The 26,123-nt window shown below is 48.1% G+C and overlaps 8 protein-coding genes across 8 annotated transcripts; 5 read left to right on the top strand and 3 right to left on the bottom strand.

The window, feature by feature from the left end:
• Positions 1 to 594: 594 nt before the first annotated feature.
• On the top strand, positions 595 to 1,350 carry N7446_000322 (uncharacterized protein; the record flags this gene model as incomplete). Its single annotated transcript, XM_058509089.1, has 2 exons — positions 595 to 1,159; positions 1,217 to 1,350. 2 exons carry the CDS (start codon positions 595 to 597, stop codon positions 1,348 to 1,350), a joined length of 699 nt encoding a protein of 232 aa, XP_058378068.1.
• Positions 1,351 to 1,902: 552 nt separating this feature from the next.
• On the top strand, positions 1,903 to 5,352 carry N7446_000321 (ankyrin repeat domain-containing protein; the record flags this gene model as incomplete). The annotated part of the gene is made up of 5 exons (XM_058509088.1): positions 1,903 to 2,012; positions 2,068 to 2,364; positions 2,456 to 3,280; positions 3,329 to 5,225; positions 5,317 to 5,352. The coding sequence occupies 5 exons, from the start codon at positions 1,903 to 1,905 to the stop codon at positions 5,350 to 5,352; spliced, it is 3,165 nt and encodes a 1,054-aa protein (XP_058378067.1).
• Positions 5,353 to 6,603: 1,251 nt separating this feature from the next.
• On the top strand, positions 6,604 to 7,027 carry N7446_000320 (uncharacterized protein; the record flags this gene model as incomplete). The annotated part of the gene is made up of 2 exons (XM_058509087.1): positions 6,604 to 6,641; positions 6,826 to 7,027. The coding sequence occupies 2 exons, from the start codon at positions 6,604 to 6,606 to the stop codon at positions 7,025 to 7,027; spliced, it is 240 nt and encodes a 79-aa protein (XP_058378066.1).
• Positions 7,028 to 9,532: 2,505 nt separating this feature from the next.
• On the bottom strand, positions 9,533 to 10,984 carry bgt2 (GPI-anchored beta-1,3-endoglucanase EglC; the record flags this gene model as incomplete). Its single annotated transcript, XM_058509086.1, has 2 exons — positions 9,533 to 9,617; positions 9,999 to 10,984. 2 exons carry the CDS (start codon positions 10,982 to 10,984, stop codon positions 9,533 to 9,535), a joined length of 1,071 nt encoding a protein of 356 aa, XP_058378065.1.
• Positions 10,985 to 12,382: 1,398 nt separating this feature from the next.
• N7446_000318 (uncharacterized protein) lies at positions 12,383 to 14,005 on the top strand (the record flags this gene model as incomplete). Its single annotated transcript, XM_058509085.1, has 1 exon — positions 12,383 to 14,005. One exon carries the CDS (start codon positions 12,383 to 12,385, stop codon positions 14,003 to 14,005), a length of 1,623 nt encoding a protein of 540 aa, XP_058378064.1.
• A 1,601-nt stretch (positions 14,006 to 15,606) lies between these two features.
• On the bottom strand, positions 15,607 to 17,871 carry N7446_000317 (uncharacterized protein; the record flags this gene model as incomplete). Its single annotated transcript, XM_058509084.1, has 11 exons — positions 15,607 to 15,712; positions 15,787 to 15,876; positions 15,958 to 16,166; positions 16,221 to 16,432; positions 16,482 to 16,659; positions 16,717 to 16,869; positions 16,932 to 17,025; positions 17,082 to 17,242; positions 17,341 to 17,412; positions 17,476 to 17,618; positions 17,670 to 17,871. 11 exons carry the CDS (start codon positions 17,869 to 17,871, stop codon positions 15,607 to 15,609), a joined length of 1,620 nt encoding a protein of 539 aa, XP_058378063.1.
• A 1,554-nt stretch (positions 17,872 to 19,425) lies between these two features.
• Positions 19,426 to 22,817, top strand: N7446_000316 (alpha-mannosidase; the record flags this gene model as incomplete). Its single annotated transcript, XM_058509083.1, has 4 exons — positions 19,426 to 19,553; positions 19,615 to 20,120; positions 20,180 to 22,324; positions 22,384 to 22,817. 4 exons carry the CDS (start codon positions 19,426 to 19,428, stop codon positions 22,815 to 22,817), a joined length of 3,213 nt encoding a protein of 1,070 aa, XP_058378062.1.
• Positions 22,818 to 23,854: 1,037 nt separating this feature from the next.
• Positions 23,855 to 25,039, bottom strand: N7446_000315 (uncharacterized protein; the record flags this gene model as incomplete). The annotated part of the gene is made up of 1 exon (XM_058509082.1): positions 23,855 to 25,039. One exon carries the CDS (start codon positions 25,037 to 25,039, stop codon positions 23,855 to 23,857), a length of 1,185 nt encoding a protein of 394 aa, XP_058378061.1.
• Between the last annotated feature and the right edge of the window lie 1,084 nt (positions 25,040 to 26,123).

Raw genomic sequence — 26,123 nt, 5'->3', positions numbered from 1 at the left:
TCCTTGGGACATTTCGTGTATATATGGTTGGCTGCTTTTGCTCCTGTACATTATGTTAAAGTATAATAATTGTTTACGAATTGTTAAAGATGATGTTTTGTAGTTCCTTCCCTATATACACGCGGTAACCAAAGCAGATTAGAGCATGTATATTATTGATCGAGCGTATATCGCGCGATCAATCACGTTCATGCACTTTGACTCTGGCGATGCTCGAATAATTTTCATGAACCAGGGTCAACCTCGGCATCCGTGGCTGAGGTTGTTTGCCACAGATCGCGGCCGATCGCCTATGGATAACGTCAGCCACCGCGGACAACCCTCGCAAATTTTTGAATTCCTGCCTCTGCGAAAATATAAATACCTGGATCTGTTAAGATCTGAGCAACTGTGTTTCTGACATTCCTACCGGCCTGGATATCCCAGTCTCAAGTGAGAACGGCGGTCCCTTGTACCCCTTGTTGGCAACCTCTACTACGCCCAATCACTCTCAAAGCTACAAACCGTTATAATCTTATGTTCAAGCTTCTCAGAGACGTCCATCGTTATAATATCGCTTAGAACGCACTGCCTTTGAGATAGCCATCTCCCACAATGACAACAACACCAGCAACAGCAGCAGTATTCGGCTGCACAGGAGCAGTCGGCTCCCAAATCCTAGCAACCCTCCTATCCACAGAAACATTCGAATCCGTGAAAACAATCTCAAGAAGACTCCCAAACAACCGGTCCCCCAAACTCCAATCCCTACAAGAACCCGACATCCTCAAATGGGCCGATATGATCTCCACCCTATCACCCAAACCCACAGCAGTCTTCAACGCAGTCGGCACGATGGGAAATGCACCGGGTGGACTAGCAAATCAATGGAAGATTGACCATGACTCAGTCATTGAGAATGCCAAAGCGGCCAAGGCGGCTGGCGTGAAAACATATGTTTTCATTTCTAGCGCTGGGACAAGAAGTCTTCTTTGGGGGTGGGTGCCGTATTCGAGGATGAAGGTTGGAGTGGAAGATGCTATCAAGGCGATGGATTTCGAGACTGCTATTATCCTTCGTCCTGGTATGATTATTGGTAGGGAGAAGGCCAAGGTCGCGCTTTTGGAGGGGTTTATGGAAAGTTTGAATAAGCTAGGACAGGGTGTTCAGGATAAAATTGGTATAGCTCCTTATTGCTGAGAGATTATGTATGAATGAATGCTAACGCGAACTGCAGCTGCGGATCAGGCTGTTATTGGTCGGGCTGCTGTGGCAGCTGCTCGTATGGCTGAAGGTGGGGATGCACCGTCAAAATATTGGGTTGTGCAACAGTGTGATATTATCAGGCTTGGGAGAGATGAGTGGAAGTAGTGATGTCCTATGGTGCTTGAAACTATGAGGTATGAGGTTTAGAGTGGTGTCGGCTAACCCCACCTTCCATGTTGTCTTAAGACAACAGTGATGTATCAATATTGATTCTAACTGCTGTCGATATTGCTTCTTGCCTCTTCACCATACATAACTCTTCAGCATCGCCTAAATTTAGGCCTTGCAGTATTTCTCCGAGACTTCCCCCTCAAAGCTGTATCTTGTCCATGATACAGATTCACTTATACGGCGTACACACGAATTTATTATTTCCCCAACCCTATCTTGAAAGTGATCGCCCTTGTTCTCGTGTACGTACGTATTTATTAATCTTTATTTCTCTGGAACAGTATTCTCTGAAATTGGAAGGCGCGGTGCAAGCACCGTAGCCCTGACAAGGTCCACACTGCAGATCCTTGCTATCGTGCACAACGACTCAGCCACCCCCGCCCGGTGAACTGTCGTCGGCCTTAGTCCGCTTCCTCATTCCTCGTTCTGCGACTTTTCCCTCCTCAAGGCGGACGTGAGCTAGATCTCAATATTCGAACATTCAAGATGAGTTTCGGCTTTAGCGTGGGGGATTTCCTCGCGACTTTGAAACTCGCCGATGATTTGAAAAAGCGGTTTGCACAAGCTCCCAGTGAGTTCAAGGCTATTTCTGGAGAGTAGGAAAACCCCCGATTCTTGGAATATCCAAGTGGCGCTAATTATCGACAATAGGGTTAAAAGCTTGTGGGCTGTCCTCCATGATCTCAATGACATTCCGAAAGAGGGCCTCAGCGTGCACCAGAAAAGCGAAATGGAATCAATTGTTCAAAAAGGCCGTGAGGTGCTGCTAGAAATTGAAAACAAGTTGAGCAAGTACAATGTTCTTGCATTTGCGACTTCAAACTGGAAGAACAAGGCTCTTCGAGCATGGAGTCGAGTCAATTGGGATCCCGCGGAAGTCAACAGCTTGCGGAGTCGCATCACGTCTTGCATTTCGCTTTTCAATTTGGTCATGGGGAAAATCAATCAGTATGGGAGTCTTCTCGTTATCTATCCCCTTTCATCTATGCATAATCTCCTTGATATGCCCCGGAAATTGCATCGCTGATGATGTATTCAGGGATCTGACCCTGGAAATTGGAGCGGAGGTCCATTCGATGAAGGAGAATTGCGACACTCAGCTACGCAATGGAATGCTCCCATGGATTTGTGCGATAGATCCCTCGGAGCGACAGAGTAAAGTCTTCAACATGCGGCGTGAAGGTGCAGGCAAATGGTTCCTGGAAAGTGAGCAATTCCTCCTCTGGATCGCCAGTGAAAAGAAAAAGACCCTGCTCTGTACTGGAGTTCCCGGGGCCGGCAAGACAGTACTTACTTCTATCGTCATTGACCATCTTGAGAAAAAGTTTTCCAATGATGACAGTGTTGCGATCACTTATATTTATTTCGACTTTCGGCAACGACTTGAATTTTTCGACCTCATTTCGAGTCTTCTTAGACAGTTGCTCCAGGGGAACCCAGGCCTGTGTGGAACAATCTCTGATTTGCATTCTCGACGCCAACAAAAACCTAGTCATTTATCTGAAGCGGAAGTTCAAAAGCAACTCGAGCTGGTGATATCTCAGTGCCGCGAGGTGTTCTTTCTCATTGACGGACTAGATGAGTGCTTGGATGTTCGTGTGCGACGTCAGTTCCTCATATGGATCGGAACCCTTCTCAATTTCAATGGTCATACGAATATCAAGGTCCTTGCAACCACGCGGCACGACGATAAATTTGGAAAGGCCTTTCTCAGCGAGGGTCTCACCATGGAAATCAAAGCAAGTAGAGAAGATGTGGAAATCTTTCTTGATGCAAGCCTGGATTATCTTCCGGGGTTCATTCAGAGGAAACCCGAGCTTTGGAACTACATTCGGAATCAGATCATTGAATCCACTGGGGGAATGTGAGTGCCACAATGCCGTACCATCCAAAATATACTAATTTATCCCAGGTTTCTGCTCGCCCGTCTCTATTTGAATCTACTATTGGATGAGAAGAATGAGAAAAGAGTTCGAACCCTAGGCACTCAATTTCAAACTGGCTCAGGCGCATATGATCATGCATATGATGACACCATGAAGAGAATTGAGCAGCAAAGCTCCTTTTCCCAGGACCTTGCCAAGAGGATTCTAGGATGGGTTACGTTCTCGGCACGACCACTTACCGCTATTGAGCTGCAAGACGCTATTGCAGTCGAAATTGGAGAGCCTGAATTCGACCAAACGAACATAATAGACATCGAGGAGATGATCTCTGTCTGCTCCGGTTTGGTCGTTGTAGAGGAAACCAGCAACATCGCTAAGCTTGTACATTTTACAACTCAAGATTATCTGAAACGCACGTGCAAGTCTTGGTATCCCGATGTTCATGAATTTCTCACAAACACCTGTCTTACATATCTGTCGTTCGACAACTTTGATGGTCCTTGTTTGACCCAAGATGACCCTAAAGTACAGCGAGGAGAGTACCCGTTTTATCAATACTCGGCTCATGAGCTAAATACCCATCTCCGCCAGAGTCTTGGAAGTGACTCCCTTCTCCCTGCATTCATCGGAAACGATGCCAAAGTTTCTCGGTGCATGCGAGAAATCTTCGGTCTGTCAGGAACCGAATGCGGTTTCACAGGACTCCATCTTGCCTCACTATTTGGCCTTGAACACATTGTAGAGGGATTCTCCCATACTGGCAGCAATTTCGATATCTGGGACTATCTTGGCCGCACGCCTCTTATATGGGCTGCAGGGTCTGGCAACGAGACAGTAGTCAGTCTATTACTTGACCGTGGAGCTGACCCCAACTCTGCGACAAAGGAGAGCTTCACACCACTCTTCTACGCTGCAGCCTACGGCCATGCCGCAGTGGTTAGACTTTTGATTGATGGAGGTGCCAATGTCAATTTTGAAAACAAAAGCAACGAGACCCCAGTCTTCTTCGCTGCGAAAGGTGGTGGTGGAGTCCGACTCGGTCCTAGATCACTATTCACCATGGGTGATCATGCATTGGTTATAAAATTGCTACTCGACGCAGGAGCTAATCTTGACCACGAAAACGATCGTCATGAAACACCCTTGCATGCAGCAGCAAATAATGGCCATGAGGCGGCGGTTAGACTGCTTCTTGAGAGGAATGCCAACATCAACTCAAATCACAGTAACTACTGCGGTCACGAGCGCATCCCAGCAGCTCCTCTGACCGCCGCAGCAAGAAAGGGCTACGTCAAAATCACCAAACTGCTCCTTGAAAGTGGTGCAGACACTCCATTCCGGTTAATGGACACAAACCTGCCGCCTTACTTTTATGCGCTGTCTTGTCTATCAAAGTCACTTATAGATAAAGACGAAAGTTCTTTCACAGCAATACTTCAAGAGTCTGGTGACCCAAGCTTCCGAGATGAGTTCGAGCGCCTGCCATTACACTGGGCAGCTTCGCGAGGCGACAGCGCTTTGGTGCAGCACATTTTGAAGGCCGGATGTAACCCGAATCCCAAGGACATATTTGGCAGAACACCATTGTTTGCAGCCGTTTGCAAGGACAGAGTCAACGTGGTGAAAGTGTTGCTCGACCACCCCGACATCGACGCCCAAAGTGAAGACAAGCTGGGAGTTACTCCCCTTCAAGAGTCCTGTAGAAGACAAAGGTCCTCTTACAAAGTCCCTTCTTTCGCAAGAGGAAACAGTGCAGGACCTTGGGATGAGGTCACCAATCTTCTCAAAGTCAAGACTGGACTGCGTGAGGAATGTCTGCTCAACGCCAACGTCCCCTGTTTCCCCCGAGATTGTCCCCCGCAACAGGCCTTTTACGAACATTGTGATGTCTGTCTTGACATAATCCTGTTAGGCGGTTCAAGGGTATGCGCGAGCTGCAACATGATCACTAAGAAGGACGGCACCTCTGGGGCCACCGTAATATATTGTAGGAACTGCATTCCGGGTGTAAAAGATTGTCCACTTTGTGGGCAATCGTTTTGAGAAGTGAGCATATGCCGGAGATCTCTATATTGCAACGCAACTTGATTCAACCCAGTCATATTGAGTTAGTACACAAGTTGCTGTTGGAGAAAGCAAACCTGCCTAATCCGGAACTTTACTTCTTGCCTGAATTAATGCAAAAAGTCGAGCTATGTGCCTCGGTGCGAGAAAAGCCCCTGTCGGTTGATTCAGGCAGTTCACTGGACCCGTGAGCCGAAGTCGCTAGCGCCTTGAGCATGACTTTAGTCCCTTATGTTCAAAGGAAGCTTGCGAATATTTATAACCTTGAAAAATTGTAAATCTGGAACATCATGTGTAAACAAATTATGTTTAGGAAATAGAAAAAGTCTAGAAGCTCAATGTGTGTGCCAGCCTATAGAAAGAAAAATAAATTGTGAAGCTTCCCGCCTATGATTAGGTTGTGTGAGAAATGCCTCCAATTGGTAAACGAGACAGGTGTAATTTTTGATGTGAAGGTAGAAGTACGGTTTATGTCAGCCACGCCCGGGGATCGTACCTTTTCAAGCGCTAATCCTGCGCATCGGTCACGAACTAATGCAGCAGAAAATACAGTAGTAGGGGCTAGATTGATTCGTGCTCGTTGTGATTCAGAGGAAGATGGGGTTGATCTTGTTTTGGAGAGAATGCATCAGGCTCTGGATATACCGAGGAAGCACTTATTGTTGGAAATCTGCTTGACTCTGCCTATGTGAAGAATTATGGGGGACCTTGGTGACAAGAGAGGAGAAACGGCTCCCGGGGCCGTAATTTCCAACCATGAAGAGGGACAAGGGCCCCGGCGGGTAATTTGTGCTAGCCCCAAAACCACACCAATTAGCGACGGTTAACTTGCAGGAAGGGGCCATGTTCTCTCTGATCTTGGGCGCTTATAGGAGGTTGATCGATTACCTGGAGAGAAAGCTAGACAGAAAAAGAGGGGAAACTGGGGCTACTCGATTATATGAATGTATTTGTGATCCATTTCTCAAACAAGCCCTACTGGTAAAATTTTTGCATAAATGTCGAGTTTCTGGGCCTCTCAAACTCGCCTGGCGATACGAGGAGCTCTCTTTCTGGCAGTTCTCGTCCCTTCGACGACGGCAGAATGTTACTGGCCTAACGGTGGCGCAGCCGGAAATTATGTTTCTTGTCCTGATAGCAAGGCTTGCTGCCTCAAAGGCGAGGCTTGTCTCTCGAATGGTCTCTGTTATGCAGCGAGATACAACATTGCATACCGCGGTGCCTGCACGGATTCATCATGGCCGATAGCCGATTGCCCCCGGGCATGTTATACCAGTACGTATGATATGTCACGGGAACTTGCGGCCAATTCTATCCAAAGGCTAACGACGTACTTCTCTGTTCTTTATAGCAATCACAGACCAATGGGCTAATCTCCTGACATGCTCTGGCACCCTGAGAGGCAATTTTACTTGCAGTATTGCAGTCGATGGCAAGACTGCCTGTGAGCAGAGTGTAGAAACGTGGATGTGGGAGGGAGACTCAGGTGTCAATGTGACTGCCGCTCAGAATGGCGTCTCGTCTACTTCATCAACCGACACATCATCTGGCTCTACGACCAACTCGACCAGCTCTTCGACCAATTTCCCGTCCACTACACCCTCATCACCTTCCTCAACACATACTTCTGTGTCAACCACGGACAAAAGCGGATCGTATAAGTCAGTACTTGGCCTTGGAGTGGGATTAGGTGTAGGCCTTGGTGTGCCTTTGATACTGGCTGTGTCGGTCTTGACGTTCTACTGCCTTCGAGTGCGACGCCAATCCAAGGCTACAGGCAATACGCAGAATGCAACCTGGAACTTAATTGGGTATCATTCGAGCCAAGTAATAAGGACCAAGGAAGCATCTTGTGGGCCATGCGAGTTAGGAGCAGAAAGGCATCCCTCGGAACTACATGGATAAGTTATGGATAGGTATGTGGGACAGCCTAGAAACGTTCCTGTTGGGTTCTAATTTCATCTCACGGTTGTGGGTATTGTCGATAATATGCAGATTAGATGGCCGGATACCAGATCTCAGGAATTGCAACCGAATATTGAACTTTGCCTGTCCGTGACCATCTGCGCACAACGTCCACCGATGTGGTTGGAGAATGAGTTTGACTCATCCAGACACAGGCCAGAAATCCCCAATTTCATCTCATCGGACTCCCCACGAGCTTCAATAAATTTCGTAGATTCTGGGCGACATATTTCGAAAGGCTAAATTGTAATCAATTTGATTAGAGGCCGGATATATGTAAACTAGGTTGTTGAGCGAGATCTCCATAGAGGGCATCTAGCATCACAGGTGTTATATTTGATGATCGGCCAGCAGGTACTAGGAAATCTGGCACAGCCGAACAGCTGCTAATTTTTGCGCACGTTAGTAACAGAACGCTCACTACATATAGCACAATAGGCACCACGTCCAGAATAGATGAAAGGCTGGTTGTTCCCAGCCTTTGAAAATAGTTGAATATTGATCATTCTGCGATGAAAGGAATTGGGAAATAAGTACTCATAACAAGCTGAAATCGCGACAGTTAAATAAATCAATCATGTGTGCGTAGTGCTCTCTAATCACTAACTGCTTAATGCCTAGACAAATTACAAGGACTCTTTATGGCCGTTCATCTCTATGTCGCTTCACCCAATCGCTAATATCGCTAACAAAGCGTCGCGCTGCTCCCGCTTTCACGCCGTGCTTGACAAAAAAATTCAGGATCTTGGTCTTCGTGGATCTGCTGAAGTCCAGACAATTTTTAAGGGCCACATCGCGGGCTATCTGTATATTTTCCCTAAAGGTCTCGCTGCTCACCCGTGACTGATGCCAGGTAGCATATTCCTCGACTGCTTTATTGAGAAGCCCAGGAATATCAAGTGAATCAATTTTCTGAGAAGCTGGTTTCGTAAGTTGAGAACCAGTGGGAATTGTAACTTGGGATGACTGAGCTAGGAGGACGTGAAGGTGGATCGGAGGCTATGTGGATACGCTTGCAGAGTTATCCGAGCTCTTCTTCAATCTTTCAAAACGCTGGTTTTCCTCTGCATAAAGCTGTTCGCGAAGGCTATCAGGAATGTCATCATGGGTCTGGATCACCCCTCCTTGTTGCACGTATTTGATGAGACTTTTCAGGTGGTCTGATCGTAGTTTATAGTGTTTTTTTCCCATCCGGGTCCTGCCAGCAGTATTGTCCTTCGTGGCGGCATGGAGGTCCAGGACATCGCATGATTCTGTAGACATCCCGCCAAACTGATTGCTGACCAGAAGCCTGTTCGGCGTCAATCTCAGCATCTCGTACACCGAGCATCCTTTTCGTGACCGATAATTTTCCTCGCTTATCCAATCTGGACGAATTATCCTCTATATAGTTAATGGATATCTTCAGTAGAAGCTGCTTGCCAAGGTGGCAGAGATGGGCCCAGGCTAGCAGCTGCTTCTCCACTGGTGTCCAATCAACACTAGTGCCCTCAAAATTCTTCGTAAGATCTCGTTGGGAACTGTCATTTACAGATACGACAACAGAAGTATCATCTAATCTTACCCGTCTGTGAGAGGCTATTTTCCGACGCAAACGATCCGCAGCTTCCTCTTTTATCTTCTGCCAGTAAGAACTAGGTGGCAGAACCAAGTCTTGTTCCGTGTCCTTTTTCACAGCTCGATTATTCAGGGTAACCTTCCACTCGATCTGATAGTGAACACAGTTCGAAGATTGTCCATCCCATGTTGCTCCATTTTTTTCAGCACCTGGCAGTAGTTCGTTAGGTTGTAATGGTTGATCCTACTTCCGAGGTAGAGAGAGCTACAACGAAGGCGTATGATGAGGCTCTCGGATTTATAGATCGGGTTTTGGGCGCGATGTGGAAGCTGAGGGCGCGGTTAAACTATGAGAGAAATGTAATAGCCTAGAAGGCCACCTGTAAGAGACGTTATTTACGGTGTGTTTCAAGAATTTATCCAGCTCTACACAAGGCTATCATAGCGAACACTTAGTTTTTGAAGAATGCGATTCACTAAAATAATGTACAGGAAATCTAAAACACATCTCGAATTGTAAGGTATTTCAACGAAAGTAAGAAAATAGCACATGAAAACAAGTCACCAACTATCATAAGACAGGTTAAGGTGAGTGAGGTATCATCCGACCAATCACTCCGAATCGCCCAATAAAATGAATGCGCTTAGAAGGTGAAGGCAAGAGCCAGAGCAGCGATCAGGGCACCGGCAGCAGAGCCAGTGACACGGGCAGCGGAGCCAGTGTAGGCGCTGGAGGAGGGAGAGGCGGAAGAAGAGGAGGAAGATCCAGAGCCGGAAGCAGCATCGGAGCCGGAGGAAGAAGATCCGGAGCCGGAGGAGCTGGAACCAGATCCAGAGGCGGACGAACCGGAGCTAGTGGAGGCAGCACCGGTGGCGGAGGCGGAGGCGGAGGCAGAGGCAGAGGCAGAGGCGCTCTTGGAAGCCTTAGGCTTGGTGGAGGGGCGGCCAGTCACGGAGGCGGAGGCAGAGCTGGCAGGGGAAGCAGAGCCGGAGCCGGAAGCAGAGCCAAAGCTGGAGCTGGAGCCGGAGGCATCAGAGCCAGACCCGGAGGCGGAAGAGGAGCCAGAGCCAGTGGCAGAGGCAGGGGCAGCGGAAGAAACGAAGCCGGACTTCTCGGCGGCCAGGCCAGTGTTGGAAGAGGCGGCGGCGGAGCTGGAGGAAGAGGAGGCCTTGCAGGTGAGGTCGTATAGAGGGGTGGTGTTGTCACCGGAGCTGGAGACACCGAAGCTGGGGCTGGCACCCTCCTCGTTGAGGATGTACCACCAGATGTTGGTGTTGCCGAAGAGAGGGCAGGCAACCTCATCCCAGTACTGCTTAGCGTTGGCAGCGCTGGCAACAGCCAGGTTCTGGCTGTCACCGGTCACGGGCCAACCGGTCTCGGTGATCCAGACCTCCTTGTCGCCGGCGACGGCCTTGGTTTTGGCAACACCGGTATCGAAGAGGGACTTGGCGTCGTCGATGGAGTTGGCCTTGGTGTTCTCGTAGAAGGGGTATCCGTCGAAGCCGAGCCAGTCAACGGCCTCGATGACAGCAGAGTTGGAGCTGTTGGACCAGGAGTTCCAGGTGTCGACGTGACCGATAGAGGCACCGCTCAGGGTGGTGCCGGAGATGGCGGAGCGGACCTGGTTGATGTAGTCAACGAGCTCGGAGGGCTCAATACCGACACCAGCGTTGGCCTCGACACCGGTCTGCGAGTTACGGTAAAGATCCTCGCTGCCGACGGAGATACCGACGACGAGCTTGGTGAAGTCCTCACCGTAGGTGTCAATGGCGGACTTGAGAGCGGCGATCTCGTTGGCCATGCCACCACCGGAGGCCCAGAGACCCAGGAGAAGGGTAACCTTTTCCTTGATGGCGGCGGGGATAGCCTCAATGGGGCCGTTGGTGGTGCCACCCTGGATCATGGTGTAAAGACGGGCACTGGTGAAGGCATTATCAGTGCCAACGAGGTTCTTGGCAGTGTTGAACTCGGTCTCGAAGTCGGACTGAGTCTTGACAGTGCCGTCAGCCTTGAGGGCACCGTAGTTGAAACCCTGAGAGACAGCCTCGGAGGTAGCGACGGCCATCGCGAGGGCAAGGAACTGAACGGAACGCATTTTGAAAGTGAAACGAGTGTTTGATAGACAAATGAAAGAATTGGAGATGTGTGAAAGAAGAAAGAAAAAGCCTGGAGTAAAAGAATGTAGCCAGGGAAAGAAGATGAAGAAGATGAAGAGGCACAAATGGGAAAGAACAGGATAGAAGAAGGAACGAGAGTCGAGTCTGGACAATGAAAACTCGGTCTAGATTCCGCCACTGCGCAGAGTTGCGGATCGGGTGGGGCGAGACACGTTTGCCGGCCCACTTTAACTGTGGTTCTCTCAAGCCGATTGGCTAAACCAGGACCTGACTGGTTCTAATTTTATGCAAAATTCGTGGGTCTCGAAGGCTTCAGTCGATGATTTGCCCGATTCCCCGGATATTCCCATCCGTTTCGCTGCCTTTTTTCTCCGTCCTTGGATCGGTCAATTGAAAATGTTTGACCCTGCCCTTGGCCCTATGTCATGGTGGGTCGGAGGCGAGGACGGATATGCAGGAATTCTCGGAGGCACCCTGACGGGCGGAGACTCCGCTAGCATCCATTCTGATCAGGGGTTTATTAATCTCCTTATATTGCCTATTATTAGATCCCCCCTGTTGAGATCTTATAGATTCGGGATTGGCAGGGGGATCTACGTGCTGCTTGTGCTTTTCTTAGACTGCATCTGGACCGATGTCTTGGAACTATTGAGTTTTGTTAATCTATATCCCTTATTGTCTATTTTACTGTAGACGTCCAGGTTCGTCATTTGATCTGATCTTTCTTTTTGTAATGAATAGTAAGTAACATTGGAATACATCCATGGAGGTACCCGAAGTACCCGAAGACAATGCGATTAACACTCCGGATGTGTGGGGCCACCCTCGGATACCACCGTCACTCTTGGCAGCCACTTCGACGTGGGATACTCCCAACCCGACCCATCATGTTGGAGATTAACTCAAAGGCAGATCAAACTTACTGTAACAGCCAGTGATGCGACGTTTCTCTGAATGAGATTGAGCCGAGGCAATGGCTTTTCCAGCAGGTCCGTGCTATAACAGGGGCCATACATTTGTATATAGTGCCATGAAGTACTTGGATAGTTTATACGAAAACCTCGAAGCGAGTGTAACATTTTATGCATTGGTTTTGCCCTTTATATTTCTGTTTTCTAGTAGCACAGCGTGGCACTACACCTGGCCGCGCTTTATGGGGCGTATGCTGTGATTTGTTACACGATATACTCTGGAATCGGTCAACCGGAGCAGAAGAAGGGCATGAGGCTGTCAGGACCCATAACAATAATACAGCAGAAGTCCGAGTGGAAGTAAACGCCAGCTGTGCTGTAATCAGCTGTTATCAACCCCCCGATAACTGAAAGTGGGGTAAACACGAAGATCGCAACCCCTTCCTTCCTACATCAACTCAAATCATGGAGATCACCAAGCAACATGTCGAAGATATCTTGAATGACATTGCGCGGCGTTGCCGAGGCCCAGGGGGTGCGGTTGCCGTCGTCAAAGATGGCGAGGTCATCGGCCAGCGGATCTGGGGCTTTGCCAACCTGGACACATTGTCTACCCTCACAGCCGATACACTGTTTCCCATTTGTTCAATAACCAAGCAATTTGTCTGTGCTCTCTTGATTGATTTAGAGCGAAATCCTCCTCCAGCCTTGGCTGCTCAAGGCGACGTTCGACAGCAGCTTTCAGCTCATCTGAGAGACATACTAAGCCCAGAACTGAAGGACAGTGGCTTGACGATTGACCAACTATGCAGCATGCAATCTGGTATGCGCGACTACTGGGCTATGACCACTCTAATGGGCGCGAAGCCCGATGACGAGTTTTTGATTGCTAGGGATTGTCCTCCAATGCTTGAGCTCACGAAATCATTCCAATTCGAGCCGGGAACGGAGTTTTCTTATTGCAATCTCAACTTCCACATTGTTGCTCAAGCAATTGAACGTGCGACGGGTGAATCTCTCGGGAAGCTGCTCGAAGAGCGAGTTCTGCGACCGGCTGGCATGGCCACGGCTTTCCTCTGCCCGAATACCGCAAAACATCCGCCTCCCTGTGTGGGCTACGAAGGAGATGAAGGGCATGGATACGTGCCAGCGGTCAACCGAATGGAATGGGCTGGTGATGCTGGACTCGTCGCTTCGCTGACTGATATGATTGCCTACGAGAAGTATCTCGATCGGTGTTCTTCTGATCCAGTCAGCTGGTACAATGAAGCCATTGCAACACCCAAGTACAAGGATGGTACTCCCGCGCGATACCGGTTTGGGTTGGGTCATGTTGACATTAATGGTGTGCATACAATTGGCCACGGTGGTGCGCTGCGAGGATATCGACTGCACCGGCGTCATGCACCCGCAGAGCGCCTCTCTGTCGTTGTTCTGTTCAACAACGACGCAGACGCGAGTGGACCCAATATTGATATCTTCCGAGCTCTGTTAAATCTTCCTAAGCCTGAGGTGACGTCCATCCAACCAGCCAACGAATGGTTCGGCGCCTTCCTTGACGAGGACACCCAGTTGTCAATTGTCGTTACCAAGGCTGAGAAGCAAGGTGAGGTAGCCATCAGCTACGCTGGCTCTCCAGAACCAATCCGGCTCAGCTCCCGAATCTCCGGTAAATCAGACTCGATGATCGCAACAATCGATGGAGACTTATTGATTATTCATCGCCTGGGCGACAATCGCAAGCTCGCTGCTCGGCGCATTACTCCTAAGGAATCTGTACTTAAAGAAGATTTTTTCCAGGGTCCATATCACTGCGCCGAGATTGATTCTACCTTCCACTGCTTCGGTGAAGCAGGGATGTTTTACGGTATATTCGCTGGGTACCTGGGCCGGGGGCATGCGACGCCCATGCGATATCTCGGAGACGATGTCTGGGTTTTAACTTGTCCTCGTGGTTTGGATGCACCGGCTCCAGGGGACTGGACTGTAGTGTTTCAACGAGATGAGCAGGGTTCCGTTGCCGGATTTACAATTGGTTGTTGGTTGGCCAGGGGGCTCAAGTATGAAAAATGGCCGAAGCATACATGAGAATGAAAAGCGTGCGGTCCGATCTGATTGGTTCTGAATGATCCTGATGAAGCCAGTCGGCAATATGCTTTCCCCCCATCATATGTCCATTTATCCTATTATCCAATTGTATCCCCCGTTTCTAAGTCTCGTACTCATAATCCTCATCTGGACAGAAGAACCACCCCGCCCTAGTCAACTCCTCAAACAACGAACCCGATAAAGGAAATCCCCCCTGATGAGTGTCTCAGGACAAGTGTACCGCCATTGTTCTTGGAACAGGTAGGTCGAGACTCGTAGGAAGCCAGAGAACCTTTTCACCATTCAATTTTATCCATTGTCCCTGCTCAACGGAGATGCTTGGATTCGCATGAGATAGACGAGATGTAAGAATGTCACACCTGGGTTGGATATCAAGGACGCAGGAATTAGTGTGGATACATAAAGCGTCGTAAGAAAATTCAAGTGTAGTGGGGATTTGTTCAACATTCCAAGTTTGTGTAAGCGCGCCTGTTGCCGGATTCCAGAGCCGCACTGTTTTATCATCAGAGCCGGACGCTAGTAGCCGGCTGTTAGGCGAGAAGGCCACGGACCGAACCCAATCCGAGTGGCGTTTAAGGGTTAGGGTAAGCGCGCCTGTCTCCGGGTCCCAGAGTCGTACTGTCTGATCACTAGAGCCGGACGCTAGCATCCGGCCATTAGGCGAGAAGGCAACCGACAGAACCCAACCTAAATGGCCAAGGGTCTGGGTAACCGCGCCTATCGATGGGTCCCAGAGCCGCACTGTCTCATCATTAGAGCTGGACGCTAGTAGCCGACCGTTAGGCGAGGTAACTAAGCAAGTTAAACTTGCTTAGTTACTCTCCACGTGCGAGTGTAATTAGACTAATATAGTCACTATCTCCCCAATAAGCTTTATAAATAGCGAATCAAACGAAAAGGAAGCCCCACTAAGAAATTCTAGCTCTTTTATATCACACGGCGACGGAAGTTCTTTTATAGAGTTTGAGGGTCGAAACTATCTACCTACTTACTTACTAAGGTAAAATGCTGCCTCTTGATAGCAATTATATTATTAGCCTTCGCGGACCTCTCACTAGGTCCTGGGCAAAGTAACAATCGGCTTCGCACTGTCTACGAGTTGCTTGCGCTGCGCGTGCATTGGCCAAGGTTAAACCACCGCAAAATCATCAACTCAACTAGGAAAAAATGACAACTGCACCATCAAAATATTAACGAATGGGACATTGAAATGGTCCTTTTTATATCCGGAATTTCCAGGTTTGAGGTGCTGGATCTGGTCTGGGTTTGAATGATATACGGTATTACATGTCCAATTTAAATCTCCCCGAATGCGATTGCTATCCAAAATAACCAATATTTAGCCCTTCGCAACGATATCTCACAGCGAGAGACGAAAAGGCAGGAAAAAGGGTTCGGAGAAAAACAGGAAAAGAGAAAGTACTGCAAGCACAAATGCGGATCGTATACTGTTTGTCTGGCCAAAAACCTCAAGGCGGGCCGGGCCAACCAGCAGAAGTAGCAGCAGATTACCTATCGCCGTCCATACCTTCCAATCAGTTCGCTGTTCTCACTATGTGCCATACTAGTCACGCACTCGCTTACACAAAACCAGACTGTGGGACTACTCCAGAATGCGCCCTCGCAATAACCTCAACATCGGTGACATGTCCCTTGAACTTACGGAAGTTCACCTTCTTTTCAAACCTGTAAAAAGAAGATATTATTAGCAAATAATTCGGCTACAATTGTCGCGTTAAAAAGGGCGCTTCTAAACTTACAATTCATCGATTTCGGCTGGCGTTCGGAGCGTTACTTCGGGCAAAATGAACCAGCCAATAACCACGGCGATAGAACCGGTAGCTGCGAAGCTGTATTCGGAGAGTTAGTGCAAGAGAAAACAGAAGGTAAATCTATCAACTTTAATGGAGACAGCGAGATAGTGCACATACAAGAAGCCGGTCTTGACGCCCCAATGTGCATTCCCATTAATCATCAAGGGTGTGCAGAAGCTGAACATGATTGAGAGAAAGTTAGAAGAAGCCAGAGACCACCCAGCTGTTTGCGCTCTCAGGGCCTGTCTTGGAACTTCAGCTGCGTAGGCATATCCAATAGCGGAGGCACCCGTCGTTGTAAAGGTTGCCAAACATGCAAAGAAGATCTAGGTACATCGTTAGACACGGGCATTGATAATAAATGGACATAAAAGACCAACCAAAAGGGAGCTGGTAGCTTTCTGGGTGTAATCAAAGCACCCGATTATGCCGAGGCATAGAACAGATAAAACTGTGACAGCGTACGGCCACACGGTAAGGGGGCGACGGCCAAAGCGGTCCGTGAGCGTCGAGGTGAAGATCATTGAGATAATTTGTACGCAAGAGAGGATCAGGGTCACGAGGAATGGATTCTTGTTGCCAGCATATTGGACTAAACGTTCGTGTCAATTGACCCGGCAGGAAGGGCTTTTGTCACTTACAGAAGTAGGTAGCATAAGTATTGAACACAGATAGTCCAACGAACTGTTGCGTGATCTTTGGCCATGCTGCAATAATGAATCGGACACCGTTCCTACCGCGGAAAATAGACAACCATCCTTCTTGTGCGTTTTCTTTCGCAGCACGGCGCTCCGCAGCGACAGTGGCCACCATGGCGTTCTATTAGCATGTTACTATAAGGCAGCCAACATAAGATAGCTTGGGGGAAAAGCGCACTATTTTCTCCTGAACATCATATCCTTCTACACGGCCATAGAACTGCTGAAGGATCTTGGTCGCCTGATTTTGTTTATCCTTGCTGACTAGCCACCACGGAGATTCTGGAATAATGAAGACGATAATGACGATGGAAATCCCGATCATCGCCCACTAGTAGAGCTAGGTTAGCATGGTTGGATTTATTAAAGCCGTCCTCAGAATCTGTTGCGTACCTGAGTATATATAGCGGTTCGGAAGTCATATGGATCATGAGCATTGAGTCTGTTGAGTGCTACTGAAGCAAACAGCTGTCCTAAAACAAACCAGCTACGTTGGTATTAGCAGGTGTCTCAACAAGGAGTGCCACAAAAGACCTGTCTCACAAAGTATACGCATTAATAAGGAAGCCCTTCAATTGGGTGGGTGCGATCTCTGAGATATAGAAAGGCAGAGTGGCCTGTAACATGCCAACTCCTAAGCCGGAGAGGAGTTTTGCCCCAAGCCAGGTACCCCAACCAGTAGCGAATGACTCTGCGAAGATACTCTATGAAAAAGCAAATTTGGTCAGCACCCTACATCCTCTTCTCAGTGAAAGGGGGCCTTGCTAAACGGTGCAGAGATTGCAGGGTGCGTTGGTCTTACCGCCGTAAGGAAGACGGTTAGGATGTAAAAGGCCACTTTTCGACCAAACTTTTCGGTGGCGTATTGAAGAAGCTGAGGAAATCTATGTTAGCGTATGCCTGTGTATCTCCCGGGATCTATATTTTGATGAATTACACACAATTTGACCGATTGTTTGACCAGCAGCCTGGATTCCCCCCACGCGGAGACATATTTGCTGTTGATGATCTTTGTCTCAGAAGAGGTCATTTGACGGATGAAGCCCTTGTTGGCGACGATGCCACCATTAAGATTGATTTCTATTGGTTGTTATTTCAAAAGTCCAAATGGGCAGCCTAGTTGACACTTACGGTAGCCATCCAGCGAGGCGCTGAACGCTGCAATCATTGCCAAGGCGGACACCCGTTTGTATCTCTTTACACTCTGCCATACACCAAGGTCATCTTCCTTGGTACGCATGATAGGGATGTTAACTTTCTCAATGTGAGCTTCCATCCCCTTTGTGGCGATGGAATGCTCAATGTTCTCAGTCATAGGCTTGATTGAAGCCATTTTGACCGTCGTGTGTTTCGTGATGGGAGAAATAACTTTGAGAATGCCTTCCGGTTATTGAGAAGAGGATCAGACACGCTTCAAGTACATGCCAACCTGGTGTCGCAAAGGTGTGCGAGAGAGAAGAAGAAAACGCAGCAGGAAAGCAAGGTACTTTATAAGATAATGCGGAACTAAAGCTTGTTTTCATGAATGTTATACTGGGTTTAAGTCCGCTTGGTCAGGTACAGACAAGGTACCCCGGATTTTCCAGAATCTGACACTTTACGCGGAGGTTGGGGCTGACCACCGTTATCGCCGGGACTACACCAGAAACATGATTTGACAATTCCAATCCTATTGCCACTCGACTTGCGAGAATATGGAGGCAGCTGACCGACCGTAAACTTATGGCGGCTATTGATCCAAAACTCCAAGTGCCCTAGACAGCATGATTAAGCCTTTTGAGCACAATAAGCACGGAGTTTATACAAGTAGTGTAGTCATTGTCCAATTATATTGCGACCACTTGCGACCATAGCCATGGGTTGGCTTATCCTCTCTTATCCCTCGGGGACTCAAATGCTAACTACGTGAAGGCAAATCATCGGCTATTATCTTATGGGGGTTATTCGTCCAGAACGCGAAACTCTAGATCAGTGGTATTACGTTTTTCTAGAACTAAAAGCATGGCGTACATATGCGAGTTCATCTTCCAATCATATTGCTCTTCGCATTAGGGTAGCGCAATTCTTCCCCGCGTTTCATCCGACAATTTTGGCTCCCGCCTCGGCACCGTAATCCAAATGAGGTTAAGCCTTTTGAGCATAGTAAGCCCGAACTTTATACATTTGCCATTGTCCAATTATATTGCGACCACTTGCGACCATAGCCATGGGTTGGCTTATCCTCTCTTATCCCTCGGGGACTCAAATGCTAACTACGTGAAGGCAAATCATCGGCTATTATTCTATGGCGGTTATTCGTCCAGAACGTGAAAAACTCTAGATCAGTGCTATACGTTTCCCTAAAACTAAAAACAATGGCGTACATATACGAGTTCGTTTTCCAATCATATTGCTCTTCGCATTAGGGTAGCGCAATTCTTCCCCGCGTTTCATCCGACAATTCGGCTCCCAACTCCTCATAGTTGCCCGAATAAGGACTGGGTAGCAGAATAAACTCCACAAAGTCCCTATCGATCACATGAAGGCGCAGTGTGTCCCCATTTTGAGTTTCTACCTGCTTGGGTTCATATGCCGACTGGCCAACAGGATGAGTGGGCATTATTTGCCAACCATAAGCAAGGACACGATAGCCATTCGTAGTAATTGTTGATACGGTTCTGCCGAGTTTGGGAATTGGCCAACAATCAGCTCCACCTATTGGATCTTTTAAATCAAGCATTATCCAAAATTAATTTACATCCAAGTGTGCTTCTTGAATTCCGGCATCGAAGTGGTCCACAGTGATATCCCAAGCAAAAGTCCACCATCGCTCTTAGTACTACGGACGGAACGTGGGATTTTCAACTCATCCGCTTCTTCCTACAAAAAGAGGCAAGGAGGCTTGAAGATGGCTCAAGGCAGCAATTATCCGAGGTTCTCAGAACGACCAGTTGGCAAACACATCGATAGCATCTACCGAGATCGTTTAGAAACGTTTGTTCAGCCTGGTCAATATGAGACGCAAAATATTCTCTCGTAAGGCTCGTCACTTCCCCTTTATCTTCAAAGACTGATTTGCTTCTTCAATTTCGGCCAGATCGTTGTATAACGCAAGATACTCAGGCGAACCATCATTGAAACTATCTGTGTGGTCTGCCCCGGACCTTTCCCGGCCGACTTTTAAGGAAGCCATAACGCAGCAGTTCCAGCCCACTGAGGCAGGCCAATCCTTCGGACCTGGATGGTCTACGCACTGGTTCAAGGTGCAAATGCGAGTACCCCCAGAGCTGAAGAATGAAGAGACCATAGAGTTACATTGGGATGCTAGTAACGAAGGTATGATCTGGGGCGAAGACGGGCACCCACTGCAAGGCCTCAGTGGAGAAGGAGAGCGGGTAGAATGGATCATTCCATCTAAATTTAGGGACAGCAAGGAACACACATTTTATTTGGAAATGGCGTGCAACGGCATGTTTGGTCTCGGAAAGGGCGCAAGAAATCAGCCTCCAGATCCCGACCGATATTTTACCCTGGAGAAAGCTGAGATTGTGGCCGTCAACAAAGAAGCACGGGCATTGTATTTTGACTTTTCCGTCATTAGCGGTATGCGATGGATTCCACTGCGCGCCTTGACAGGCATAACTGACCACCTACAACATTAGACGCGGCGCGGCAATTCCCTGAACACTCATGGGAGCGCCATAAGGCACTCAAGGTTGCCAATACTATCATTGATGTATTTACGGCCGGCGACGGAAGCGATACTGCTATTCAGGAGGCCAGGAAATTAAGCCGCGAGTACCTTGGAGACAAAGTCGACCAGGAAGGGGTTTATGACAGCGATACCGAGCCAATCGTCTATGCTATTGGGCACTGCCATATTGATACTTGCTGGCTATGGCCATGGGAAGAGACAAAACGGAAAGTGGCACGGTCCTGGTCTAATCAGTGCGATCTCATGGATCGCTATCCAGAACATCGTTTTACTGCATCTTCTGCCCAGCAATTCAAGTGGCTTAAGCAATATTACCCGTCGGTATATGCGAGGGTCATGGATAAAGTCAAGCAAGGGGCATTCCAGCCTATCGGTGGCAGCTGGGTAGAGCATGATACGAACATGCCCAGCGGCGAATCTTTGATTCGTCAATTTCTCTATGGGCAGCGTCTCTTTCAAAGAGAGTTCGGCAAGCGATCTCAAACATTTTGGCTTCCAGATACCTTTGGATATACCAGCCAGCTTCCGCAGCTATGCCGCCTAGCTGGAATGCATCGTTTTGTGACCCAGAAACTCAGTTGGAATAACATCAACAATTTTCCGCACACAACTTTCAACTGGGTTGCTCTTGACGGAAGTCAAGTATTATGTCATATGCCCCCTTCGGAAACCTACAACGCCGATGCTCAGTTCAGTGAACTTGTCAACTGCATCGATCAGCATAAATCGTTGGACCAAGATGCTTCGTCGTTGCTGATATTTGGGAAAGGCGACGGGGGAGGTGGTCCGACTTTCCAGCAAATTGAAACTCTGCGTCGGTTTCGGGGCTTGAGCGATAAAGTCGGACTTCTCCCTCGAGTTCACCACGGCAAGTCCGTGGATGAGTTCTTCGAGACGTTGGAACGCAAGGCAGCGAATGGCACTGAATTCGTTACCTGGTATGGAGAACTATATTTTGAGTTGCACAGGGGAACCTACACCACGCAGGCGAAAACCAAATGGAATAACCGAAAGGCAGAGATCATGATCCATGACATTGAATATGTCGCCACTCTAGCGAGCGTCAAGAACAGCGGCTACAAATACCCGAAAATGGAAATTGACGACATCTGGGAACGCATCCTATTATGCCAGTTCCATGACTGTCTGCCAGGGAGCTGCATTAGGATGTGCTACGATGACTCCGACAAGCTTTACACTGAGGTATTCGCAAGTGGACAAAGATTGCTCAAACATGCACTCTCAGCACTGGGATTTTCGGATGACGTTTCCTCTAGCCAGGGCAGAATTGCACTCAACACTCTACCATGGCCACGCAGAGAACTGGTTCAACTTTCGTCCTCTCGATATGCTGTGATCGAGGGAGGCCTTGGTGTGGCTTCTGTCAAAGAGCTTCCGAGAACGCCAGCTGGGTCTGCTGCCAGCGTCGCCGAAATTCGAAAAGGCGTCTTTCAACTATCGAATGGGCAATACAAGCTAGAGATCGAGAAGGGATCAATTATCTCGCTCATTGATCTCTCGGACGATCGCCAAGTGCTCGCCCACGGTGGCAAGGCCAATCAATTTGTTATTTTCGATGACAAGCCTTTGTACCGTCAGGCTTGGGATGTCGAGGTATACCATCTCAGCTCCCGAAAGGAGTTGCAGGGCGAAACTTCCGCCGTTGCTGAGCAGGGCCCGTACAAAGCAAGTGTCGTCACAAAAACTATCATAAGCGAAAAGAGCTGGCTGAAATCGACCATTAGCCTCCATTCTCCTATAGGTGGCGAACCCTCTGGCATCGAAATCAACACCGAGGTCGAATGGCACGAGGATATGAAGTTTCTGAAAGTCGAATTCGACGTCAACGTAACAAACACTGAGGCTTCATACGAAACTCAATATGGAATTGCCAAAAGACCGACGCATTACAATACACAGTGGGACATGGCCAAATTCGAGGTTTGTTGTCACAAGTGGGCAGACCTCTCAGAGAATGGCTACGGTGTTTCCATTTTGAACGACTGCAAATATGGCTTCGCCACCTGTGGTCATTTGATGCGCTTGTCTCTCCTGCGCTCTCCCAAGGCCCCCGACGCTTGTGCTGACATGGGTTAGTAGCTAGCAACATAATTGTCAGCATACAATTTCATTTCGCTAATGTTCTAGCAGGTCTCCATCATATCCGCTATGCGATTTTCCCCCACCAGGGTCCTTTGGACTTTAGAACCGTGCGCGCTGGATATAACTTCAACAACCCGATGACTATGATTGTGGGACTAGGCTCATCAGGCTCAACATCGTTGGATGACATCGACCTAATCGGCAACAAATCACTAATCCTTGATGCTGTCAAACGTGGGGAAGATGATGAGGATGTCTCGTTGGGTGACTTCGAAAGCCGGAAAGGCCAAAGTATCATGATCCGTATTTTTGAGAGTCTGGGAGGGTCTGCAAGTGGTATAATCAAGACTACCTTGCCAGTCACGAATGCATGGAAGTGCAATATCTTGGAGGACGACGAGGAGCTGCTTGAAATCAGAGATGGCAAAGTCAATATCGCCCTGCGCGCGTTTGAAGTCGCCACATTCAGGTTGCAACTGTGATATCTCTCCAGGCGTCGCGGACGCAGCCATAAACTGACCTAAACGCATACCTTGATCAAATTAGAAATGGTTTGTCAGAGCATGGAGCGGTTACTTACCGCTAGCAATGCGTGGGTCACATGAGGACCAACATTACTTTGTTATTGTTTGTAATTCTGGGATAATTTGCAACTCTGGTGTTGTAACCACCGAGTATCAGCGTATTAAACATATTGACTCGAGGGTATTTCAACCTGCCCTCGATTGAATGTTTTTCTCTTCAATCAATCACTACTCTTATCCTGTATAAGCTCCGCTTCATCTTATTTGCCCTGAATGCATACTAGTGAATATACATTTAGCTTGTTCCGATATCTTGGTCAATGTGACCGACCGATTGTGGCTCTACAGGATGGATCGAAATCATGTTCACCACTTTGCTCTCATAGAATCTTCAACGGTACGGATTTTAAGTGGATGTTGTAAGGGTAACTGCTTTTCGTCAATCTTCACGTGAACAGAGCGGGGCTTAAAGTAGCATGGCAGCCTTGTCATTCCGGCACACGGTCCTGGTCAGATCTGCGACTGAAGCGCAACTTTTCCCATGGTTTGTGCTCAGACTGAAAACTAGCCAAAACCAGTCTGGCGGTCCTGGACTCGTGAGCAGATTTGAGCCACATTTTATCAGGAGATTCCCCGCGACTATCGACCATTATCTGGTCTAATTATCTTCCTAAATTCGGCTTCGTCCTTGAGCACATGAAGATATCTAATGATGCGGAACCCAAGTGAAGGTAGGGTCTCGGCAACCTTAAAACAGCATCTTAGATGGGACATATGTTCTAATAAGTTAGCGATCCTAAACCTACTGTTGGCTAACGCGGATATAAGCGTACTAAAGGATCAAAGTTATTAACTGATTTACATAATTTGCCAAAGATTCCTGGCCGTTTCAGGGGGCATAAAGCAGACGACTCATATCATGCTATACGTAAGCCAGATACACATACAAAATTTCAAGATCAATTCTCTCCCTCAATGGAAGCGGGCCAAATGGTTTAGGCTTTATGCGCCGAGAATTGTGGGCAGCCACATGCATCTGGTGATAGACTACCCATGCCCATCGTTAACGAGAATTTGTCCAACAGATCTCCAATAGCGTATGTACTCAGATCTGGATCTTCTAGTTCCTTTAAACGAGGCGATTGGCTCGTATTGGGTTCGAGAGATTGATTTTCTGCGGCAAGACGCCACGGATCCTGCTCTGGTTTATCAACAGGGCTTGCAATCATAACACTTCTGGTTGTCCTCTCTAGATAAGACTGAAGCACCGTCATCAGCTGGTTGAGCAGTGCAATAGCAGAGCTGATTCCATTGCGAGACCCCTGCACCAGGGTTGTTGCATACATCGATGGGATCACTCCAACAAAAGATGCTGGCGGGTTAATTTCTCCCAGCATGCCGTGACAATGCTCGAGATTTCCTTTTGATTGGAAAATGCAGTCTATTAGACGCCTTAGCATAGCCAAGTCAACATTTGTGCGGGATGACACAATATTCTTGGTCGTCGCCAAGTACCCAGGGCATTTGGCGACTTCATTAAATGCATAATCCATTGTCTGGCCCAAAGGGCTTCCTTTTTCTTGCTCATCCTCTGCCTTAGCAACCTCTTTGCTCATTGATATCTGTGTCCACTCAGAATCCCCTAGGAAACAGGGCATTGCATTTATAAAGGCATCTGCGACGATGTAAGGTCGCCAGCAAAGCATGAGAGTTCGACCCATGCCGCTTGCATGTGCTGAAGGGCCACGAGCGCAGAAAAGGTGACGGATGCCTTGAGAATGAATAATCCACGAACGGTCAGTGCTACCATCGAGGACCTCATAACCACCGAGCAAAATCGCGGCCGCAAGAGTTTCGTCCGATAGCACGGCTGGTGTTCGTAAAAGACAGGCCAAATGTTTTATGCCTCGACTGTACATATGACGAGCGCACATTACAGCTTCCCTGTTGCCCTCTGCCGCTCCCATGCGTAAACAAATTAAGGCGCGGACGCCCCAGATCAGCGCTTGGGGAAATGATGACCACTTGCCACGTACAAAGTCCATCCAACTAACATCCACGCGGGAATTGAAGGAGGCGACGTAGCTTGGGAAATGATAATCCAGCCATCTTTCAAAGGATTCTTTTGTTTGGATATTGATCGCCTCTACCGCCAAATTAGGAGCGAGACCTTCGTCCATTGAGTATTGGCCGTACTTTCGAGTAACGGATTCGGTTTGGTTCCGTATTGTAAGGCGCCGATCATAGCCTGGGCATCTTGTGCCCCGATTGATACATTTCAGGCATTCTGGTCGAGTTTCATCGCACTTCAATCTTCTTTAGTCCTAATTCTCTCTTCCTTGAGGTACACGCATGACGGAGGCCGCGAAGATGGTTTACAATGTGATGTATCAGCGCTTACCTTGACCCTGCGATTTATGCATTGTAAACATCCTGTACTGCGGGGAACGCCAACCATTTCTGTCGTCTTTTGGGCTGGTTGATTCTGCTCCTACATGAATGCTTTGATCATTCAATACTCGGAGAGCTGGCACTGTGGTGCAGATGATAACGGAAGAAGTTGGTTCTCCCACTGGCTGAATGGCAGCCGTATTTCTCCCGAGGTTGATATTCGAATAGGAGAGTATCCAGAGAGGTTCGTTGGTCACATTACACCGCTCGGCAGAAAAGTAAGGGTTTATTCCGCCAAGACGCTATTTAGCATCACTGTCTGAATCGTTAACGCTCAACAATTTTGCGGCTCCTAGCAACATGTAACCATTTTGAATAAGACTTGATTGGGCTAACAGAGCCACAGTGGACACTAAGGATGCACACGAACAAGATGCATTTCAATTTTGAATGTTTCGTGAAAATCACACGTAATTAGATTTCTTTCAAGATATAGGTAATTCGTAACAATTTAATCACCGCGTAGATTCCCCGTTCAAACCTTTTTTTCCTTGTTCAGAATTGTCACTCTGCCTTATTACCAAAGTAAAGAGGACAGTTGGCAGCTAAGAACATTTCTGTGCTACTGTAGTTCTGTTTCCCACAGTCGTTCTATAGTGGGAGCACTCCTTGAACATAGACCCACTTTTACAGATTGAATATACATTTACAACACACATCTCACCACATCTCACCACATCAACACTCACGAGACAGCGAGATAGAGCCATGTTGGGACACAATGATACTGAGTCGATTAAGGAACCTTGGGCGACGATCAAATCTCACTTGTTTATTTGAGACACAGAAGGCTATTTATTCTTCGACAATTCC

Source organism: Penicillium canescens (assembly GCF_028828765.1).
Source record: "Penicillium canescens strain IBT 15451 chromosome Unknown utg000001l_segment0_segment0, whole genome shotgun sequence".
Lineage (NCBI taxonomy): Eukaryota > Fungi > Ascomycota > Eurotiomycetes > Eurotiales > Aspergillaceae > Penicillium > Penicillium canescens.
Note: the sequence above shows the minus strand (reverse complement) of the source record. Positions and strands in the feature narration are given on the sequence as shown.